Here is a 24271-nt window from a genome sequence, read left to right on the forward strand (position 1 = left end):
AGCAAATTACTTTTCTAGCCAGGAAAGACGAGGTCAATTCTGCCTCTACAGTAATGGCCAATTCACAGCTATCTAAGACTCTAGCTTTTTTTTTTTTTTTTTTGCGGTACGCGGGCCTCTCACTGTTGTGGCCTCTCCCGTTGCGGAGCACAGACTCCGGATGCGCAGACTCAGCGGCCATGGCTCACAGGCCCAGCCACTCCGCGGCACGTGGGATCTTCCCGGACCGAGGCACGAACCCGTGTCCCCTGCATTGGCAGGAGGGCTCTCAACCACTGCGCCACCAGGGAAGCCTAAGACTCTGGCTTTTCATTGAAGATGTGACTAACTTGAATGGCCTGAATGTTTATTATATATTTAATACATGTACTAACTACTTTTAATAATATTTCTGAATATTTTACCTTATAACAACTGATTTTATTTTATTGTCTAAACACATGAGTTATGGAAGTTTATGGCCAGTTTAGAGATTAATGAAACATACAAAAATAAAGCGCACATCTGCATTTTGAACTGAGAGCACATTTAAGAGGATTGTAGCATTAATTGCAAGAGTTAGAACTTCAGAGTTTGAGGCAGCATGATCTGGTGGAGCAAATACAGACTTAGGAGTCAGATTGATGGGTTTTGAATCCTACCTTGTTTATTTCCTAGTCATCTGAGGCTACACAAATTATTTAATCCCTCCAAGCCTATTTCTTCATCTGTAAGTAGAGACAATATTCACTCTCAAACCTTTCAAGAATTCAATTAGATACGGATGTGAAAGAGTGCCTACCTCACACACAGGCAGAAAATTTTTTGTTTCTGCAGCATTCTATTCAACTCCCCACTCCTTCCCAATGGAAAAAACTAGAACGTTAACACTTCTCAGAATATTGGTCAAGGTTTTCAGTAAAATAAAATTTCATGTGTAAAATGATTACCAAGAAAGTACTTTATAGGCAGTGAGGGGTTCAGTAATCACCTTGGTTACCAATCCTATGATAACTAAATCTCAAAGTACAAAACTTGGAGGTTTTCATAAGTATTGTAATGAAAACACCATTTGTATAAAGATCAGAGACACAGGACCCTGAAAAAATTCTCCTATTCTGAGGAGAAAAATTCTCCATAAAGGATATTTGTACTCAGGTCACTAAAAAGTTGTGTAGAGGAACCCATTACATACTAAGGGGGCATTTCGCATCCAGTTTCACAAGACTTGAACCCTGGGGAAGACTTCAGGATGTAAACCTTATTTGGGAACAGAGGTTTGAGCCAGGTTAATTCTAGAGGTTGTCCCAGACCATCTCCAGACGCCAAATGATATCATAAGATGCAAAAATGGATCAGGGGCGGATGATCTAAGTAAGCACGGAGATGACAGGCGCTCGCCAAGGGAGGATCCTTTCTTGCGTGGACGCAAGAAAGAACACGCGGTAGGAACTGAGTACTTCCCTTGGAGACCCCGCAGCCTTCCCGCTGCCTCCGAGTTCCCATCACACTCATGAGAATCCGAATCCTCTGTCCACAAACAGGGTGAGCCTATTAGAGGCCGGTCAAGAATCGCCCTCCCGCCCCGCCCCAGGGGTCCCCTCCCGGGGTGGCTTCCTGGGCTCCCGCGGCCGCGCGGCACCGAAGGTCACGGAACGCCCATCTCTGCACCTAAAATGCAGCAGGACCGACAATTTAGAGCGCCGGGTGCATATCCACGGTGCAGTCACTAACAGCCATTATTTCCGGGCCCTGTGCGTCTGTTTAGGACTTGAGAAAACTCTTCAGAAACCCGCCACGGTAGGGGGGGCGTGATGGGGGTGTGTGGCGGAGGCTCTCCCAGGAGGCAAATTTCTCTCACTCCTGGGCGCGCGGGGGAAACCGTGGGGCTCTTCTAAATCAGCTCCCACTCCTCCAGCCAGATTTGCCTCTGTCAACTCATCCCTAAAGATAACGTCGAAGTGGGGGACACAGTTTTAAGAATACAGCACCCGAAGACCCCTGAGCTTCTGTAGAACCCAGACAAGTTCGCGCGGCCGTCAATATCGGCACACAGACTGGGCGGCCGGAAAGCAAAAGTCTCCCGCGCGCAGGCGCACGCCGTCCCCCGCCCATCCGGCACGCGCTCCGCCTCGCCTCGCCACTAGCCCCGCCCCCCAGCTCGGCCCCGCCCCTCCAGCCGGTCCTCCGTATCTTCCGCCCTGGCTGGCTTCGCCTTACCTTGCGCTGCGCCCTCCCGGCCTGCGGCGTCGCAGCACCGGCCTCCGCGCTCCACCCAGACGCCCTCTGGCGCTCGGGAGGGGGCGGGAGGCGGAGCAGAGGGTGGGGGGTGGTGTCGCCGCGGTCTAGGCGAGGGAGGCGGTGGTGGCGGCGTCGGAGGTCCCTGAGATATGGCCGCCTCGGTGTTCTGCTGCCTGAGGTGCTGCAGAGATGGCGGGACGGGCCACATCCCTCTGAAGGAGATGCCGGCCGTGCAGCTGGACACGCAGCACATGGGTAAGGGCTCTCCCTTCCCCAGACCCAACGGCCCACCCCGGGTCGGGCGCGGCTGGTCGGGGTCAGCCTGGAGTCACGAGGACCGCACGCTGCCGGGCCCCCCCGGGCTCCGCGCCCTGTCCCTCACCCTGTGACGCTGCCCTGGACCCGGTTTGGCCTCACGGGTCTCCTCCAGACTCCGGTCGACCCCATCTCGGCCCGGCTCTGCGTTCAGAGCTGCGCAGCCCTGTCAGCTCCTGTCTTGCGAAGATGGGTGTGTGGACCTACCCGTTTCCACAGCAGTGTCCTCCCGGCTGCCGCCTCGTGGGACTCGTGTAAGACGTCACCTTCGACGGGAGTGGGGAGGACTCTGTGCTCCTCCTACAGTGCTCCACTGCCGAGCTCCAGTCCAGTCCCACACATTTTCAGAAAGCTTTAGCTGTCCTCGGCTCCTGACAGCTTTCTCTTAGCCCTTCATTTATCGGTTGTTTTATTGGAAATGATTTTCCTCTCATCTCCTGAAGTCAAAACAAGGCAAGTTGCAGAAGCCTGAAGCCACCGCTCAGGTCAGAACCTGGCATTTCAACGAAAACCTCCCACTGTCCGACCCCTGTTATCACGCTTAGAGGTGTTGTAATTTCTCCTGACCAGCCTCTTCCCAGCAGGTCAGGCTATTGCAGAAATAAAACAGCGCTTTGCTTCTTCGCATCTATGTTTTTTCCTTCCACTGTCAAATGAGCTTACAGCTTCTCTCCTAACGTCCTTCTCCTCCCCTCTGTACCCTCTTTTACCACCTTACTATTTCTGTTCTTAGACTTGTCCCATGTAGTTCCATGCTTCTGGAATATGGTTCTAGAAGGAGAGATTTCCCACTATAATTACTTCAGAGTACTGTTTTTTTTGCGGATTATTCTCTTCAAAGTATACATCTGCACTTTCAGTTTTTCCCACATCTCTCTTTGGCTAAAGGACAGTGCATTGAAATAACAGGGAATTCTTAATATTTATAGCAAAACCCTCTCCCGCCCAGATTCTTTATAATTCTGGAAATACTCTGCTCATTATATGTCTGTAGCATGTACTAAATCACAAATGTGATAATTGTTTACCACTTTGTATGTGGGTATTTTAATTCTTAGATATCCCAAGTGTAATATAGACCCTGATACATAAATATATATGTATGTGTATCTCTTTATTTCTTATTCATCATTTATAGACAGATGTTCAAATTCTATAATTTCCCTCAGAAAATGTTTCCATTTCATTTATTCGTTCACCCAACTGATATTTATTGACTGATGTTATACGGTAGGCATTGTTTTAGATGCTAGGAACACAGTAAAGGAAAACCACACGTAGTTCCTGGAGTGTATGGTCAGCTTTAGCTCTTTCTATCTCTACTGCCAAACTCCTGAATTACTACAATCTGCTCTTTAAAGTATTCCTTTTCTCTGGTCTCTTCTTCCACAAAGAACCGGTCACTTGTACTCATTCCACTATGTTCTCCTTTTTCCAGAGCTGCCCAGCATCTTTCAGTAGAGTAATGTCATCCCCCATTACCATCTGCGTGGAAACTTTTCTTAACCTGTCTTCCAGTAAATTCAAATTCTTCAATCACAGAAGAAGCAAGATTTTAGAAAGCAAATAATATAAGAGGAGAGGCTCATCAAGTTAGGAACAGGTTTCAAGCATCAGTTGATCTTAAGTTGAAATATGAGAAGCACACTGAGTGAGTATGCATGTATTTGGATATGTGAAAGGCTGTATTAGGTCACCTAAAGAATGTGATTGCCATTTTTTGTTAAGAAAATAGTCTATACATGTCATATGCCAATGAATTCTTTCAAAGTTGTCACTTATTTTGGTGGTGCTGCATCACTTAAAACGATTTGGAATTCCTTTTGGGATTTTCTGTGGAGTAGTTTTAATAAATATCTTCATTTTTGCCACAACCTCCGTATTTAATTGTGAATTGACTTTTTAGAAATGAATGTCTTCCAAGGTAGCTACTTTGAAAGGGATGCCATTCATTTGGAAATGTCTAATGTTTTTTAAAAAATACACTTTGGCTATGTTTATATGTGTTCTGGCTATACTCAAATTTGCCTTGGCTTTCTAAGCAATCTTGATAATTAATGAAACTGTACAAATCACATATATCCAAATATAGGATATCTTTGTACTTAAAAAAGAGAAATGGAATAAGCTTAAGATAATTCCCCAGTGATTCACAAACACTCTAAAATGTTCTGTGAATATATCCATCTTTCTGTATAAAACATCTCAGTACCTAGCAGAATGCCTTGGAGATAAGAAATGAGATTGAAGTAAGAGAATAATAGCATATTCAGAGTTGGTTCTGTGGTTCCAACTCAGAGATATGTATGAGAACCAAAAAGTATTGCTGGGTATGAAAAAAAAAAAAACCATTTATTTGCATAGTTCTTTGAAATGTTTTTCACTTAGGATGCTTTCAGTTACAAGCTGTAAAACCTGCAACTCAAAACAGTTGAAACAATGAAGGAAATTTATTGGTTCGTGTAAATTTAAAAAGTACAAAAGCAGCACTATTTTCAGGAAGACTCAGTGCTGCTAAGGACTGAGCTTCTTTTCATCTCTTTCCTCTGTCTTCTGCTGCTTATTCCTGAAGGCTGGCATCCATGATAACTTGTAGCCTCTCCCTGGGCTGTAGGCTTCCTCATTCAGATCCAGCAAGAATGAGAGAATCTTTATCCCTTCATTCTCTCTGCAAAAGTCCTGAGACTATCTCTGATGGTAGTGGCTTAGGTCATATGACCGTTTTTCACTCAGTCACTGTGGCCAGGAAATGTGGAATGCACTGATTAACTTAACCTAGGTCAAAGCTGTACCCCTGAAACCAGAGATTGAGTCAGCTTCCTTGGAACTGTTTTGATCTCCAGAGCAAAGTCTGTTGGGAAAGGGAAAACAGATACTACATGTCCACTACACAGTACTTAGCAGAACATATTCATTCATTTATGTATCAGTTATTTGTCGAGCGTCCGCTGGATGCCGAGCACTCCATGGTCTTTGCCATCAAGGAGGAGCTGGGCCCCGGATGTTCTCCAAATGAAACTGCCAAGGTATATGGGGCAGCCAGATGTAAATTATGTATAAAGACACTTTCCCAGAATTTGCGGTTTAACATTTGTAATTAGAAAAAAAAAGGATGCTAATAAGTTTTTAATAATCATATAATAGGATCTTAGTTTTACCTTAAATAAGAGAGTGTCTTTCTTAAATCAACCAGTTTAGAATTGTGATAAAATCTGAAAATTTGGTATTTCTCTTATGTATTTGTCCCAAATAATTTTTTAAGTATGAATTCAACAGCGAGTTAATGAGAGACCTGCCTCCCTGTTAATACCTTTTGTTACTATGTTCTAGTTTTATTTAACCCCCTCTGGAGGAGTTCCCTACAGTTCTCACAGCCAGATCTGCTTGGCTTGTACACTTATTACCAGAAAAGTCATACTGCTTACAGATCTTGGGAATCACATGCCTCGATGTTACGGGATATTTCTTATGTATTAGAATTTTGTTAACTTTCTTCATGTTCTCTGATAAGCTTTCCTAAATCAATATTTGGAAAAGAATTGGTATTGGAGTCACATTATCAAGAGACTTTTTCTCACTCTCATCTATCAAATGTTACTTGAACTAAAATTTTCCATGAAAATACAATGCATTTAATGATGTTAAAATCTTGTTTACATATTTGCAATATGATTGACAGCAGCTATCTTACAGACATTTTTAAAATCCTAAAATTAGCATTTTTCCATGACAGCTATTTCTTTTTTTTTTTTTAAATTTATTTTTGGCTGCGTTGGGTCTTCATTGCTGGGCCCGGGCTTTCTTTAGTTGTGGCGAGCGGGGGCTACTCTTCGTTGTGGTGCGCGGGCTTCTCATTGCAGTGGCTTCTCTTGTTGTGGAGCGGGCTCTAGGCACGCAGGCTCAGTAGCTGTGGCTCGCGGATTCTAGAGCGCAGGCTCAGTAGTTGTGGCTCATGGGCTTAGTCGCTCCGCAGCATGTGGGATCTTCCCGGACCAGGGCTCGAACCTGTGTCCCATGTATTGGCAGGCGGGTTCTTAACCACTGCGCCACCAGGGAAGCCCCATTTTTTTTCTCTTTTGGCTTCGTTGGGACTTTGTTGCTGCGTGCGGGCTTTCTCTAGTTGCAGTGAGTGGGGGCTGCTCTTCGTTGTGGTGTGCGGGCTTCTCATTGTGGTGGCTTCTCGTTGCGGAGTACGGACTCTTGGTGCGTGGGCTTCAGTAGTTGTGGCACACGGGCTTCAGTAGTTGTGGCTTTTGGGCTCTAGAGTGCACCCTCTGTAGTTGTGGTGCACAGGCTTAGTTGCTCTGCGGCATGTGGGATCTTCCTGGACCAGGGATTGAACTCGTGTCCCCTGCATTGCCAGGCAGATTCTCAACCACTGCGCCACCAGGGAAGCCCCGTGTCAGCTATTTCAAGAACATAGATGTATGTTCCTTTCCGTGTTCCATTCATCTTCAATTCTTACTTGACCAAAGCACTAGCATAGGACCTTGTACCTAGTAGACATTCAGTCAGTTTTTAGCAGATTGATTTGTTTAGATTGAACTGAAAATGGTACTAATTTGCCAGTTTCTTTTAAGTGTTTATGTTTTTATTTAAATCAAGATATTTATGAAATCATCAAATTGATTCATTGGCTAAAATTTAAGAAAGTCTGCTTCTGGGAGTTCACTGGTGGCCTAGTGGTTAGGATTCTGGGCTTTCACTGCCGTGGTCCGGGGTTTGGGGAACTGAGATCCCGCAAGCCACGTGGCACAGCCAAAAAAAAAAGTCTACTTCTACCTTAAAAGTGTTTCAAATATTCAGTAGAGTTCAGAATTACTATTTATTTGAAACTGCCTAATTAAACAAGATTTCTAGCCACAAATTAATATTAATGTTCTCCCAGGAAAAAAGTAAATTAAATATTTTAAATAATTTATCAGTATTTTTATATTTCAAAGTATATATAGTCTTCCTATTTTTTGGAGACCAAGAGTTAAAAGTGAAACAAATTAACCTTGATTGTTGGTTAAGAGAATATAAAACTTTACACAGTGTCTATATTCTTTTGTTTAGGAACGGATGTTGTCATTGTAAAAAATGGAAGAAGAATATGTGGAACAGGAGGTTGTTTAGCCAGTGCACCTTTACATCAAAACAAAAGCTACTTTGAATTCAAAATCCAATCCACAGGTTGGTATAATGGTACTTGACTATTAAAAGTCCTAATTATTCTAAATATGAGGAGTAATTTTCAATATATGAAAAAGATTAATGAGGTAATTTAAAAAACACTAAACTCTTACTTAGAAGACCTTTTTCTTCCACATCTTATTGTGTGATCCTGGTTTAATTAGTCAATTTCGTTATATTAGGTTCAGTTTTCTCATCTATAAAATGGATTACAGGAGCTGCCCTTCCTGCCTCACGTGAGCTATATATATGAAAGTGTTTAAAAGACACGACATACTGGTTCAGTTTAAGGCACAAGCATTATTATTAATATGGTTAATTATTAGTGGCAGCTAGATGAACCATTTCATTTGGTCAAGCATATAAGGTGTAGACTCTTGCTGTTTTATCTTAGGATAAAATTAAACTTATGATCCTGAGGTTTTCTCTTAACTCTTGTTAAGGTTCCCTGATTCAGTGTCTTCTAAAGCAATTGGCAGATGTAGAATTCTGATAGAAGTCTAAAGTCTCTTTAAAAATTTATGAATCTGTACACCTGAAACTAACACAATATTGTAAATCAACTATACTTCAATTAAAATTTAAAAAAAATTTTTTTTTAGTTTTGAAGTTTCTTGAGTTGTATAGCAATTCTACATGAGTATTATGATAGTTATTAATTAGTTAACTTGTGGCAGTGTTGAATATGGGGAAATTTTTTTAAGGCTTTATTATAAAGAAATGTCTAGTGAAACATGGCATGAGTAATATATGTACAGAATTGGAAATCTAGAGTGGAGTAAATTAATTCTGCTCTTACTCTTACTTGAATGACATAAAATATTCCTCTGGGGCTTGTTTTTTAAATTCATTTTAAATACTGATTTTTCTTAAGTGTGTGAAATAAATTTGAATCTGTCCTCCATTCCATTCTTTTGTAAGTTAACTCACTGGCTGCATAATGTCTCTGCTTACTGTAATCTTCTCAAGTATAACATACTTTTTCCCAAGAGAAGCGAATAGTTCTTGAGCCTGAGATGTAATACAAATTTTTATGTGAATTTTCTATAAAGGGTGCTATCCTCAATAATATCTCTAGAATAAGTGCATTATTGGAGTTTGTAGCATTGTTCCCTCAATGAAAGCTTCAGGCAGTTGTGCCCAAGTGTATCACAGTGTGCACAGTTCTTTAGGAGTAAGGGGACTCTGTAACCCTGTCTAGAACTGTTGTCCCATGAAATTAGTATTATCACCTGCTGTCGCTCTTGTCCCACCTTGGAGGATAAATTATGTAATCAAATTATTTAGGAGGCCAAGACAGTGAAGTCCAGACATGCAGCTTTCTGATGGTCTCACTCAATCCAGGAAAACTGATTGATTGACAGCATGGTCTTCAAACATTCTTTGATGTATAGAATTTCTCCTAACTGATTTTGATAAAAACTGAGAAGGAAACCCTTTGAGATGTAACCGGGAGTTGTAGGTATTCTCTTAGATTAAGAAGAGAGCTGCTTGCTTTAAAAGTCAATTTAGGGCTTCCCTGGTGGCGCAGTGGTTGAGACTCCGCCTGCCGATGCAGGGGACACGGGTTTGTGCCCCGGTCTGGGAAGATCCCATGTGCCGCGGAGCGGCTGGGCCCGTGAGCCATGGCCGCTGGGCCTGCGCGTCCGGAGCCTGTGCTCCGCAACGGGAGAGGCCACAACAGTGAGAAGCCCGCGTACTGCGAACCCCCGAACAAAAAAAAAAAAAAAAAAAAAAAAAAAAAAAGTCAATTTAGACCAAAAGGTTTTAAACTCATGAACTTAAGGTATTGAATAAGAAAATGATTTTACACTTTATCATTATTTTTCTCCTCTCCATGATACTGACCAGGTCATATATTATTTGTCACATATTATAGATGCAAAAAGTAAAGACAGTAAATTCCTGCTTCTCAGAGGTGGTGCTTGAAATAGAACCCCAGGCCATTTAAATTCATTGTGTAGCATTTTAATAATATTTTTAGAGAATAATAATAATAATAATGACAATAGCTAGTATCTTTTAAAAATACTTCCTCTGTGCTTTACTTACCCATTTTTTTTTAATACTTACACTGTTCCAAGTGCTTCACTTGGATGATCTTGCTGTATCTTCTGATAACTTTAAGAGGATAGTACTGTTAGAATCCATAGTTCACAGGTGAGGAAGCAGGGGGAGGTTAAGTAACTTGCCCAAGATGACATAGCAAAGTCAGAATTTAAACCTAGACAGTACAACTCCAGGGCCCACTCGCTTATCTCCCAGGCTGTACTACATCTGCAAGAGAACATGGTATAGTTTGCAAACTACTTTTAAAAGAATTTTTTTAAAGATTAACAAAAAAATAGTTTAGTGATAATATGCCACTTTCTTTAAAAACAACTCCTTTCATATTTGTATACTGCAGATTTGGGGAGCATTTAAATTATTATATTTTTAGGAATCTGGGGTATTGGCGTTGCAACTCAGAAAGTTAACTTGAATCAGATCCCTCTTGGCCGAGATGTGCATAGTCTGGTGATGAGAAATGATGGAGCCCTATATCACAACAACGAGGAGAAAAATAGGCTGCCAGCAAACAGCCTTCCACAGGAGGGAGACGTGGTGGTGAGTTTTCTTGTGGAGTTGTTTTCCACTGTAAATTATTAAACTTGACTGCTTTTAGTATTTCTACTTTTGCCTCTGAGTTTGTGGTTTGAATTCCAAAGCACCGGAATTGGATCTAATGAGGTAGTACATTTTCCAAAGAGAGCACTTGATGTAGATGCTACTGCCTTACCTAACTGCCTTCTCCTTTCTAGAGCTGCCACTGGCCAGGAAAATAAGCGTGAACCCTTATTTCCATTTAAGGGAGAGTTGATGACAGGTTGGCTGCTGATCATTTCCTGCTTCTCTCACATAAAAGAAACCTTGGCCCACAATTTTAAAAGTTTGCTAACCCTTATATTAGAAAATATTAGGTATTTTTGCAGCTGGAGATCTCTTAGAGAAAAATTTGACATTTATTGCTTAATTTGTTATGAACTTCTGTTAAAGAAGTACAGCATTTTATCAGGAGCATTGGTCCTTGTTAAACATAACCTTACTAAACTTCCTTCACTTTCAGAACTCTTCAAAAAACTGACTCAATGTTCTAAGGCTTGATTATAGAAAACTTTTTTTGGAAAGCAGGGGATAGAAGGAGTTACATATTATTGACTTCTCTGTTTTTATTCCCAACTAGATATATTTAAGTCTCTACCAAAGCCACCCTATTGAAAATGTAATCCAAAGATCCCTTTCTGCCTTTTTCCAGATACTTCCTCTCAAACAGTGTTGTCCAAGAACCTTATACACTGAGTTCAGGCCATTAGCTATTGACTGAGAACAGAGTTCTTGGGTCTCCTTACACAGAGCCTTCGGTTCCTGGCTCTCATACCAAGTTGAAAGGAATCTGTAAATAATCAGAGAGAGTTTCTAATAATAAGATAACACAGACAAGGTAAATCCAGGTTACTGTATTAAAGAAGTATACAATATTTTGAAGAGAGTGAAGGAAGATGTGGAAATGATATTTAATTATGGTCTGATCTTTTATGCAATTTAAAAAACGTGGGGCTTCCCTGGTGGCGCAGTGGTTGAGAGTCCGCCTGCCGATGCAGGGGACACGGGTTCGTGCCCCGGTCCAGGAAGATTCCACATGCTGCGGAGTGGCTGGGCCTGTGAGCCGTGGCCGCTGAGCCTGTGCGTCCGGAGCCTGTGCTCCGCGGCGGGAGAGGCCACAACAGTGAGAGGCCCGTGTACCGCAAAAAAAAAAAAAACAATGTGAAGAAGAGTCTTCAAATAGGTAAATTATTGAAAGTATGTTTTTCCTAAATTAACTAAAGGAAACTAAAGGCATAAACCATTTTTAAAATCTGCTTTTCCTTTCGAATAGTTGGTTCTGTGTTTGTAGGTCATTGCCAGATGCCCATAATGTAGAACACCCTTATTCAAATGGTTATTTCGTGGAAGAGAATCTTGAAGTCAGGTTGGTGCCGTCAACCTGTTTATACTAAAAAATGAAATTCAAACATAAGATAGGTTAATCAGTAACAAATGTTTTTCTTTGTTGATGTACTGAACTTCTACTGTATGTTATTCTTGCCTTCCTGTCTCATTCCCTGAAGTGACTGATACCTCAAATTGACAGATTTAAGAATGTCATTTTTAGTCTGTTAGCATTATTAAATTAGACTTTGAGGGACTTCCCTGATGGCGCAGTGGTTAAGAATCCGCCTGCCAATGCAGGGGACGTGGGTTCAATCCCTGGTCCAGGAAGATCCCGCATGCTGTGGAGCAACTGAGCCCGTGCACCACAACTACTGAGCCTGCTCTCGAGAGCCCGCGAGCCACAACTGCTGAGCTCACGTGCTGCAGCTACTGAAGCCTGTGCGCCTAGAGCCCGTGCTCCACAACAAGAGAAGCCACTGCAGTGAGAAGCCCACACACTGCAACGAAGAGTAGCCCCCGCTCGCCACAACTAGAGAAAGCCCACACAGAACAATGAAGACCCAAATGCAGCCAAAAATTAAAATAAATAAAAAAATTAGACTTTGAGTTTTTATGCCCATTCTGATAAAAGGAGGACTCAAAAAGATGAAATATAAGCAGAATCCTGAAAAGTAAAACATTATCCTACTCTATTAACTTTATCTTCCTAGTTTAAACATTTGAGAACAAATTTCACTAAATTACTGACAATAGCATAGGAAAAGAGGAATGAATTATAAGACAGGAAAAACATTCTCATGTGTAGAATTTCAGTCATATACGATTCTCTCAGGAGAATCAAGAAAAACAAGCTTTCAACATCTAACCAAATGATTGTATTTATACAGTAATCATATAGTACCAACAGGGCCTACTACAGCACCAGGGAGGTGTTCCTGAAACAGCTTGTGCTTATTTTTTCCTTTTATATATAGTTTAGAAAAGTGCAGATTACATTTTAAAATTGCAGTTTTCAGGGTTTTTTTTTGTTTGTTTTTTTTGTTTGTTTTTTTTTTTTGCGGTATGCGGGCCTCTCACTGTTGTGGCCTCTCCTGCTGCGGAGCACAGGCTCCGGACGCGCAGGCTCAGTTGCCATGGCTCACGCGCCTAGCCGCTCCGCGGCATGTGGGCTCTTCCCAGACCGGGGCACGAACCCGTGTCCCCTGCATCGGCAGGCGGACTCTCAACCACTGCGCCACCAGGGAAGCCCTCAGTTTTCAGTTTAATTTCAGAGAAGTTTCATAAACATTCTGTGTAACAATAATAATAATAGCAGACACTTCTCTAGCATCTGTTATGGGCCAGAATGGCTTTAAGTGCCTGGCAGGGATTAAATTGTTTAATCCTCTTAATGACCCTGTGAAATAGGTGGTACTATTTTTACCATTTTACAGATTAGAAGTTAAGTAATAACTTATTTGGAGTGATCTCAGGCAGTCTAATTTCAGAGTCGCTTCACCAAACCTGCAAATATTATTGATAAATCCTTAGAACACATCACATTTCTCGGTATCATTATGAGAGAATCAAACCTAGTTTCTAGAACATATAAAAGGACAGATTAAGGGAATTCCCTGGCGGTCCAGTGGTTAGGACTCAGCGCTTCCACTGCAGGGGCCATGGGTTCGATCCCTGGTCGGGGAACTAAAATCCCTCATGCACGTGGCACAGCCAAAAAAAAAAAAGACAGATTAAGTTAGAAAATACTTGAACTTAAACTCTGCTTCTGGAGGGCAGGGGTTCTCACATCCTTCCTTGCTTCTCTCTCGGGTGCTGGGTATTGGTGCTGGAGGGTGGGGTTGAAAATTTGCTTGCTTGAGGTAGGTGATGCTGCCACCAGGTGGGGGAGGGTGCCCAGACTACAGCCTGCTGATCTGAACTGCTAGATTCCTGGTAATCCTGTAAAGGGAGTAACACACTGTTTTTTATGGAATCATGTTATTTATTTATTTTTGTAATCATGTTTTCTAAATGAAAACAGACGACTTCATTAAAAAAGCTAATCCTAGCCATCACTTAGCTTTATTATTTAAGTACGTAAACAAATGAAAGAAAAGCAGCGTTTATCTTTCTGTGTTTAGTCTAACCCTGGCTTTGCTAAGATTTGAGAATCTTTTATAGCACTTAACACATTGACTCATCTGGGCCTTTGCTGTCTTAACTGGAAAGTGAGGGAGTTAAGACTAGATCATCTGTAAGATGTTTTTCTACCTTTAAAAGCTTGTAGGTTCATATAATTTATCCACAGTCAGAAATCCTTGAAGTGGTTGCTTCTTGGTCTGTGATGGTTTCTATTGAAAGGTCTCCACTGTCTATTCTTAATTCTTCAAAGTAAAGCTCTCTTTTTGTCATCAATTAGTAAATATTGTACAAAGTCTTAAAGAGAGATTTAAAAGTATAAAAGTTCTTAAAAGTTTTGAAGTTTTGAATTGCGTGGCAATTAAGAATAAGTTTTCCAAAGCCATACTGCATGAGGTTAAATCCCAGCTCTGCCACTTCCTAACTGTGCAAACTCAGGTAAATTATTTGACCTCTGTGTGCTTTAGCTACCTCATCTGTAAAATGGGGATAATAAAAATACCTATCTTATGAGGATTAAATGAGTAAATATGAAGTGCCTAGAATAGTGTTTGGTACATAATACAGATTATTTGTTTTCCAGCATTTTAATAATAATAATTGTTATTAATTGTGATTTGTGTACCATTAATAATGTACAAAGTAATATATTTTTATTCTATTGTCTTTTTAAAGTCTTTTGAGCTGTTGTTTTTCTATTTTTCAACTTGATACTAATTACCAATTATATGCAGTTGTAAATACCCACTTTACCTTGGTAATACACTTGACATATTTGAAGCCAAGGTAAAGAGATACAGAAATATATCATTTCTTTTTGGAAATAAGTTGTATAAAGACAATTCATCACAATTGAAAGCAGTGACAGATAATAATCCCTAATGGTGAAAACTTCACTGTTTTCCCCCTTTGAGATCAAATTCTATATATAAAGAGCAGTGTTTTCTATATGAGTTTAAAAGGTCTCTTTGTTTACAGTATATAGTACTTATATCATCTTAATATTCAAAATATAAAATCCAGATTATCTGAATATAATACTAAGATTTAGTTTTACCTTTAATGTGGACTCTTGGGATTTTACCTTTTTCCCCCCACATAATCACCACTAATTTTTTTTAGCTCAGTTCAAGTGAATTCTACCTAATTGTAAACCTTAATACAAGCTATTGTGACCTTTTGCTTAGTTTTTTGTGTTTCCATGCTCCCCAGTCAGTGCTTTCTGACTGTTCAGGTTTTTATGGAACATGTATATTTTTACCCTTTTTAATATTTACTTTGCTTCCTAGGGTATTACATATGACCATGTAGAATTAAATGTATATTTGAATGGAAAAAACATGCATTGTCCAGCATCAGGTATACGAGGGACAGTGTATCCAGTTGTTTATGGTAAGCTAAAATATTGCTAAACATTATTAGATATATGTTAACTTTTGCTTGGCATTTTCATTAACTTTATAACTGTCATTCAGAAGGCTGGACAAGTTAATAAGGACCTCTGTAGTGTACTCAGTAGGTTATCACAATCCCACTTGACAGGACTATGGAAAGTTTTTATTCCCCATATATTTAAAAAATAAACTTGCTAAATACAATGATTATACTTAAATATGCAATAATCATATTCTCTTTTATATCATATAGTCTTATATTCTAGAAAGTTCCAAAAAGCTTTATGGAATTTACAAAAAGATATTTCTGCCAGTTGTTAGAGAGGGTAAGATGGCCAGGAAATGTAATTGTAAAGAATATTTTGGAAATAGGGATGGGAATTCCATGTAGATTGAGCATTGGTTACCTTTATAAAATTACCTAAATTTAGTAGATTGAGCTTTGGTTACCTTTATAAAATTACCTAAATGTTAAAACTCTTCTGAGAGAATTATTGACTTAGAATGGTTTCATATTGATTGTTTTGCTTTTGATAGCCACGTATGTGTAAGTACTATAGTTTCTGTACAAGTGTTGGGTTACTTAGAGATGACTCTGTACCAGTTAGTTACTTTAATTTTATTACAGAAAATTTCAAACATGTATAGAAGTAAAGAGAATAGAATAATGAACTTTCATGTACCCATCACTCAGCTTCAAACAATTATCAACTAGTAGCCAGTCACGTTTCATCCCCTCCCTGCAGTCCTCCTGTTCTTCATCTCCCCCTCCTTTTAGTATTTTGAAGCAAATGCCAGACATTATACCATTTTATTCTTAACTATTTTATTTGTATCTCTAAAAAATAAGGTGTCTCTCTTTATAAAAAATATACATAAGCACTGTGCCTTTATCACTCTATTCATTTTTTTATGTTACCAACTTTAAATCAACATGTATATGATTTTTCTGCCTGTGGTTTTAGTTGCTCTAAAAACATTTTCTCATGTAATTACTTTAATCAATTAATCTAAGGATTTGAGCCATAATAAAAACTAATTGTTAACTTTTTTGTAGTAACTTACTGGAAAAGTAGCAGTGTTTGTTCGGAATAGCAGAAAATTATACAGTAACAAATAAAAATATTTAATAATTTGATAATAACAGTCATAGCCTGTGCTTTATTTTAAGGTTTTCATTTATCTTCTTTTTTCCTAAATTATTACTTTTCAGTGATTTTTGCCTTCTGTATCTTTGCATGTCTTTGCATGTAAAGGTGTATTTTTAAGCTTGATATAGGTTAGTGTATTTGCAATATTGGGTAAGCCTAAAAGAAATGTATTTACTTAAATACATGGGAATGTAGCTTAATATTCAAAATAGTTTAGTCTGAGAAATGAAATAAATATCAGTAGAATGACTGAGTTATAAATGAATATAGCAAATGAGATTTTTATTCTAAATTGTTTCTTTGATTTGGCATTATTTTTAATGTAATAAAGTTAAAGGTAATAAATTATATATAGTAATGTATTTTATAAATTGAAATTGATAAATCAGTCCAATTAAATCAAATATTTTTGCCAGATACTATCAAAGATAAAAATAAAATTCAAATTCCTTTACCCTTTGTCTTCTATCCCATCCCTAATCCTAGATCCATCCAGTCATTCATTTTGTCAGTTCTTGCATTCAACCTATGGAGAGACAACACTACATAACACTAAAGAAAAGTGTTGTTACATCTCTGCACATTCCAGACTTTCATTGTAGTTCTTGAATTCCCTATTCATTCTGCATAGATTGACCTTCCCTTCCAGTTTATAGAGAAACAGACCATCAGTGGTAAACTCTAGACTTCCTCCCCATCCTCCTGAAGCTTTTCTGGATCTACTCCAGTCTTGCCTTCTTCTCATCCCATCTTAGAGGAAGTGGTGCCCTTCATGTTCAGAAAACTCAGTCTCTGGCCTAGATTTCAAACTCCCCGACTCTGGGACTTTACTGTCATTATTTCATCTCTGTCTCGTGTCATCAACCTCTCTTCAATGTCTGTTGAACATTCTGAATCATTCTCATTCCAAAATACCCTCCCTTAAACTCATACCCTCACCAGTCCTCTGTTTACCCTTCTCTATATGGCTGCATTTCTTATAGAATAGCTTCCGTCACTGTTTATATTGTATCGTTCACCTGTTCTTCAACCGGTGTGGGTGCCTTTACCACCACTTCACTGAAGCCACCCTTGTTAAAATCACTAGTGACTTCATGAATGTCAAATCCAGTACTTAACTTTTTTTCTGCATTTATTATGAAGTATAAAATACTAATGTGTATTAAACATATATGTGCAGTTTAACAAGTAGCTATAAAGTGAACACCCATATCATTACTATAGTCAAGATAATGAACATATTCATCACCCCTAAGTTTCCTCCTGCCCCCTTTTAATGCTTTCTACTCACCTCTCCCCACCCACCCCATGCAGCCACTATCTGCTTTCTCTCACTACAGATTATCTTGCATTTTTAGAGTATTATATAAATAGAATCATACAATTTGTATTCTTTTTTTGTCTGGCTTCTTTTACTCAGCATAATTATTTTAAGATTTATCCATGTTGTAGCATGTATCAACAATTCATTGACTTTTATTACCAAGTAGTATTGTTCATTGTGTGGATATATCATAGTTGTTTTTTCCCTTCACCTGTTAATGGATATTTAGTTGTATCCAGTTTTTGGCCATTACAAATAAAGGTGCTGTGAACATTCATGTACAAGGCTTTGTGTGGATATATGCATTCATTTCTCTTGAGTAAATGCTGGTAAAAATATGTAGAAGCTAAATAAGGCCTGTAGTCTAATGAACAGTGTTAGTATCAGTGTTAGTTTTCTGGTTTGGATATTGTACTGTAGTTGTGTAAGATGTTACCACTAGGGGAAGCTGAGTGAAGGGTACACAGGACTTTCTGTATTATTTTTGCTACTCTTTGTGAATCTATAATTTTTTTAATAAAATATTTTTTAAGAAGTAATTTATCTTAATGTGTAAAATTGAGAAGATACAGGTAGGTAAGGAAGGAAAAACTCAAATTACCAATGTTTACATCATCTAGAAATAATTATTAGTAATATTTTGATGTATTTCCTTTCAGTGTTCTTGATAGATTTTATTCTTCATTGTGGTTATTTTTACCCAATAGGATCATGTTTTGTAACCTGGATAGCAGATGCGTTTATTCTTCCTGCCTATTAATATTATGGCATTATGAAAACAGTTTATGATTTATGTATTCATTCAAATTAAGGTGTTTGCTTCTAATTTATTTTCTTTTTTTTCTATCTCTAGTTGATGACAGTGCAATTTTGGATTGCCAGTTCAGTGAATTTTATCATACTCCTCCACCTGGTTTTGAAAAGATATTATTTGAACAGCAGATCTTCTGAATGTATTTGTTTTTGAAACTTGTATTTCTGCACTGTTAAAAGTGTTTACCATTTAATAAAGCTTTACCTGACCTACAGATGACAATATATCCTTAAAAATATGCTCGTTAATGTTGTCTAAGGAAACAACGTATACAATATACCATCCTGAAGTTGTGATTTAAAATACTTAGGTTTTGTGATAATGAAATCAGCATTTGGGGCAGTTTATTTAATTCTTATTTAAATAAATATGACTGTGGGTTTGATTAACAGTATTAAATGGAAATACGTATATAGATATTCAAAAGGGAATCTTAACATAAAATATTTGTTTTGATAGAGATAGAGTTGGGTGGAGGTTTTTGTCATTCTGAAGTGTAGACCTCATTAACTATTTTAAGTCTGCAGTCCAATAATTTTGTGTCTCAGTGTCTTTGTTATATAGAGTATAACAAAGTGACAAGTTTATGTTATTGGCAACTTCATTTTTGGTGATTTATTTCTATAAAATATACCACTTTTCTTAAAATTTAAATTGCTTATTTTGTTTGTATGTCATTGCTTTTGATTTTCTCTGTGAAAGGAGATAAGTGTCGTAGTAGCTGTCAGAGTATTTTGTTGAAGACCATCATGCTGTGTTACTTCAATACCTAAGTAAGTATTGGTTGATTGGTGATGTAGTGTACACAGCAGACATTTAGAATAGTATCATGCTTTCAACTTAAGTGGAAATGAGATTATTCTTTTAAGGACTTTTATTTAAATGTGCATTTTTCTGTAAGGAATAATAAAATATTAGTAATTAAGGACTATTCAGTAGTATATTAAATACATGTTCTTCCAGTTTTAATTATACAGTAATTCACTTCACCCTTGATTATTTCAGAAGTTTGGAGTTAAGTGAATTCTCTCCACGACCCTGAGCCTTTGCCTAGTTTTCAGGAAGAATCCCTGACCTTTAGATAACACCCTACTAAGCTGAACAAATCACTTTCTATATCTGGTACAGTCTCCTTTCCAGATGGGCATGCAAAGGATGCATGTGTTTCACTCCTTTACCAACGTGGAGCAGTATGTTGTACTAGAAAAAGAGGGCTTTAGAATTGAAGGAGATCTGAATTGTAGTTTTGCCACCTGATCCCATTATCTTTTCAGGCAAGTTCCTCCGTCTTTCTGAGCTCAGGTTCCCCATTTATAAAAGGGATAATCATACCCTTGATGAGATTCTGTAACTAGTTAAATAATATTACATACGTAAAACACCTTCGTCATCGTAGGCAATTAATGAACAAAGCTTCTTTGTTGACTCTGCTCAGTGGTTTTCATAGTGTGGCCTTCAGACCGTCAGCCTCGGCCTCTTGAGAACTTGTTAAAAATGGACATTCAGGCCCCACCCTCGACCCACTGAATCAGAAACTGCTGGGGATAGCACCCAGGAATCTGTGTTTGAACAAGCCCTTCAGGTGATTCTGATCCATGCGAAAGATTGAGAACCACTGCTCAGGAGAGAATTCTTTGAGAATGATTGCCTACTCTAAATTTTCTAAGGATTTAAGACTTATTTTTGACCCATAGACAAAAGAATCCTGCACAATATTTATTTATTGTTCATTTGATAGACACAAATGTGACAACGTTTTGAAAACATAGATATACTTGAGTAACATCTATTTACATAAATCCCAAATTTACCTCTGTAGATATATAGAATTGAACTAACTTTATATGCATTTTTATCTGACTTTCTGGCCTAGTAGTTTTAATTCATAAAGAATATGCTTATTTTGGAAAGAGAATTAATATGACTGCTCTCTTTATAATGTTATCTACCTCTTATTTATTTTTTTAAAAGCCAAACTTTTTTTTTTAATCATCATATTCTTTTCTCAAGACTATCTTTGCTTCCTCTAATCATACAGAATAGGTACAATACTAAAAATGGTACATGAGTTATGTCCATGGCAACAGTTTGATGAAGTCTAGATGTGTTTTTAATTTCTAGGTATCTAATTTCTCTTAGGAAAATTACCTATAACCTCAGTCTAATCTTGAGGAAAATCATCAGACAAATTCCAGTAGGGGGGCGTCCTACAAAATACTTGAGCAGTACTCCGAACTGTCAAGGTCATCAAAAACAAGGAAAGTCAGAGACACTGTCACATCCCAGGGAGCCTAAGGGAACATGACAAGTCAATGTAATGTGCGAACCAGGAACAGAAAAAGGACATTAGGTAAAAACTAAGGAAATCTGAATAAACCATGGACTTTAGTTAATGTATCAATATGTTTATTAATTATAGCAGATGAACCATAATAATGTAAGATGTTAATAACAGGAGGAACTGGGAGAGGGGATATATAGGAACTCTGTACTATTGTCTCAATTTTTCTGTAAATCTAAACCATTCTAAAAAAATAAAGTCTATTTAAGAAACTATGCTGAGCTAGGAGAAATTTAAAAATAAAGCCTTTCTTGAAGCCAGTAGACCATTAGTATGATATATACCTATAGCCTAAGTATTCAATGATAGCTAATAAATATAGACATGGATGGGACATAAAACATTCTTGTATTTTAACACACAAGAACCTGCATTTGTTCCTGGCTGAAGAGACTGTCCACTGTCTTGATTCTGTTTATTGCGAAAATCCATTTGTTCACACTGGTGTAGCTTTTTTTTTTCTTTTTTTTTTTTGCGGTACGCGGGCCTCTCACTGTTGTGGCCTCTCCCGTTGCGGAGCACAGGCTCGGGACGCGCAGGCCCAGCGGCCATGGCTCACGGGCCCAGCCACTCCGCGACGTGTGGGATCCTCCCAGACCGGGGCACGAACCCGTGTCCCTTGCATTGGCAGGCGCACTCTCAACCACTGCACCACCAGGGAAGCCCACTGGTGTAGCTTTTTATACTCACATTGAAAATTAATCAGTGATTTATTATCCATATTATTATTTTAGTGATTTAAACATTGCAAGGGACTTGCAATGTTAGATATTTGAAACAATGAAAATCTCATACATAATAAGTTTACATTATTAAAAAACAGAAAAAGAGAATCTGGCTTTTAACTGCTTTTGGCTCATCAGTTAAGATTATTTGAATATATTTTCAACTTGGGTTACAAAGTATTATAATTTAAGAATGATACAAAATATAATTTAAGGCTTTTTAAAATCGTTAACAAAAACAGACACATGTATGACAGTGTTGCTCACATCTCTTTTTTTTTACTGTATGTTTACTTTTTCTTTTTTAACCAAACAGTTTTTTTTTTTTTTTTTAATACTTTTTTGGTCACACCCCACGCCATGTGGGATGTTAGTTCCCCGACCAGGGATGGAACCCATGCCCCTTGCATTGGAAGTGAAGAATCTTAACCACTGGACTGCGAGGGAAGTCCCTGTATGTTTACTTCTTAATGTAAGTCTAGATGTGGACCAGCAAAAGCATAGCTGGAAATGGAAGTGAAATCTTAGACTAATCTTGATAAATTACATTAAATCAATAATTTCTTTTACATAATGTAAAAACACTAGATATTGTGAGTGGAAAATTTATAATCAAAACTGTGGAGTTTCCCTGTACATAGTACTCAAAAATGGAATATAATCAACTACCACTTACATTAATTTGCATTGTTTATGCAACCTGGCAGGGAAATACTTTTGGGAGCTAACTAGACTGCATGCAGTGAATGAGTGGAAACAATAGAATCAATTAAACTCGTGCAATAGGATATGAGACTCCCTTTCAACTTGCTCTTAAAAAAACTGAGACAAAATTATTTAAATAATGAGTATAAACACAACGTTAGATATAATTAGCAATATAAATGAATCACACACCACCCAAGACTTCTATAGAAATTTAAAGGAAAAATTGTCCCAGTATTGGCTGAAATGTGTAATCTGTAGTTCCGTAGGAATCATTACAATGTAGTCATTCAAAAATTGAATCATTTATGTGCTGTGTTTCATAAATACTTAAACACAATAGTCCCTGGCCTCAAGGAACTCTATTAATAGTAATTCATTCGTAAGTATGGCTCTACAATACCCAAGATATATTGATAAATGAAAAAAAAGTTGCGAAACATTTGTGTGTATAATCTGATTCAGGGTCCAGTGGGTAGGACCCAGTGCTTTCACTGCCGGGGCTGGGGTTCAATCCCTGGTCCTGCAAGCATAGAACAACCAAAAAAAAAAACAAAACCCAGAAAACTAGAGCCTTATGTATAGAAAAAATATGATGTAATATATACATCAAAAATACCATATCTTGGGAATAGATTACAGGGATCTAGCTCTTTCACTGCAAATTTATCTGATAATTTTTTTACAATAAACATACTATTTTGGGGAAAAGAATTTTAAACAAGAGGAAAGCACATGACTCTGGAGGAAGCCCTGTACACTAGAGAATGGGGGAATTTTACATTCACATTTAGAAATCTAAAAGACTGCAGTAGAATCACAACATGATTACTTAAGTACAGGATAAAAAGTGTTTCATGGCAATTCATCTTAAAGGATTCAGAAATTTTAGTCTATGCCATGCCTGGTACCACTACAAACTGGGTCCCCAGACCGAGGCAAGTAAGTGCTAATGAAGCCACATGTGGAGTAGACCAGTTCCAGCAGACACTGCACTTGAAATCAAGGGCAGTGATAAACCAGCAAAGGCTACCAGGCTGCTGAGAAGCTGCTTAATTAATCCATGCATGAATGAATGAATTGGTCCTTGACACTGGGAATGCTGGAAGAATGTATTCAACCCACTGGGCTATTGAAGCTGGTATGACTTGTGAAATGCTAATCATTTGAAGAAGTTGACTAGAAATAAAGCCAAAAAAAAAAATCTGTAGATTCATGTGTGTGATTCTCACAAATGTATTTCAGGAAAGACAGTCATAGATGTGTTTCAGATATCTGATGGTTCATCACTTGAAAAAAAAATGGGTAGATTTATTCTCTATTGCCCTGGAGGAAGAATTATTAGAAGGTACAGGGAAGCAGACTTTAGTTTAAGATGGAAAAGAACTTTCCTACTTAGTTCACTACTGAAATTGCTGCCTTGCAAAGAAATGAACTTCTGGTCCCTGGAATTGTTTTAACAGTTGTTTTTAAAATGTAGGTTTTGTTCTTATTCAGGTATGGTGAGCAGGAAACTACTGCTGTTGAAAAAGATAGTGTTACAGTTCCCAAGAGGAGAGGGCACACCTTGCCACACAGGGACTCACAGGTAAGCATCAGGGTTGGTCAGGAGGCAGAAGGAGCAAGGGGAAGGCATGGGCGTGAGCCCTTATTGTGGTTCCATGTGCAAGGCAGGGTAAGCATACTCAGGATTGGCTAGTTTGAATAGTTTCAGCAGGCTCTGGGGTACAGGGGCTGTCCCAAATTGTCTGGTACCTGGCTCTGGGGTGAGTAGGACAGGGAAATATTGATTGACATGGAAAGTAAGAGTCAGGTAAGGAAGGTGGGGGGCTCTGGATTGGTTGATTTGCAAATGAAAGGCAGGCTCCTTGGGGCGAGTGGTTTGCTTTCCTTAGGAATTAGCTAACCCTGGGTGAAGCAGTCCCTCCTCTGACAATAAGGCCTCAGTAAAGCATCAAGAATACAGAAAATAGGACTTCCCTGGTGGCGCAGTGCTTGAGAGTCCGCCTGCGGATGC

General features: G+C 38.6%; 1 protein-coding gene across 2 annotated transcripts; it reads left to right on the top strand.

Annotated features, from left to right (window-relative positions):
- The first annotated feature begins 2160 nt into the window (after window positions 1-2160).
- Window positions 2161-19011, top strand: SPRYD7 (SPRY domain containing 7). Of its 2 annotated transcripts, XM_007466419.1 has the most exons (5): window positions 2161-2475; window positions 7594-7710; window positions 10151-10317; window positions 15090-15192; window positions 18523-18702. In XM_007466419.1, exons 1-5 carry the CDS (start codon window positions 2370-2372, stop codon window positions 18618-18620), a joined length of 591 nt encoding a protein of 196 aa, XP_007466481.1. In that variant the 5' UTR covers window positions 2161-2369; the 3' UTR covers window positions 18621-18702. The 2 variants fall into 2 exon arrangements, with proteins under 2 accessions (XP_007466481.1, XP_007466482.1); XM_007466420.1 differs by lacking the exon at window positions 7594-7710 and having other exon boundaries at window positions 2265-2475; window positions 18523-19011.
- Window positions 19012-24271: the final 5260 nt, after the last annotated feature.

This window comes from Lipotes vexillifer, unplaced genomic scaffold, assembly GCF_000442215.2.
Source record: "Lipotes vexillifer unplaced genomic scaffold, Lipotes_vexillifer_v1.1 scaffold384, whole genome shotgun sequence".
NCBI lineage: Eukaryota > Metazoa > Chordata > Mammalia > Artiodactyla > Lipotidae > Lipotes > Lipotes vexillifer.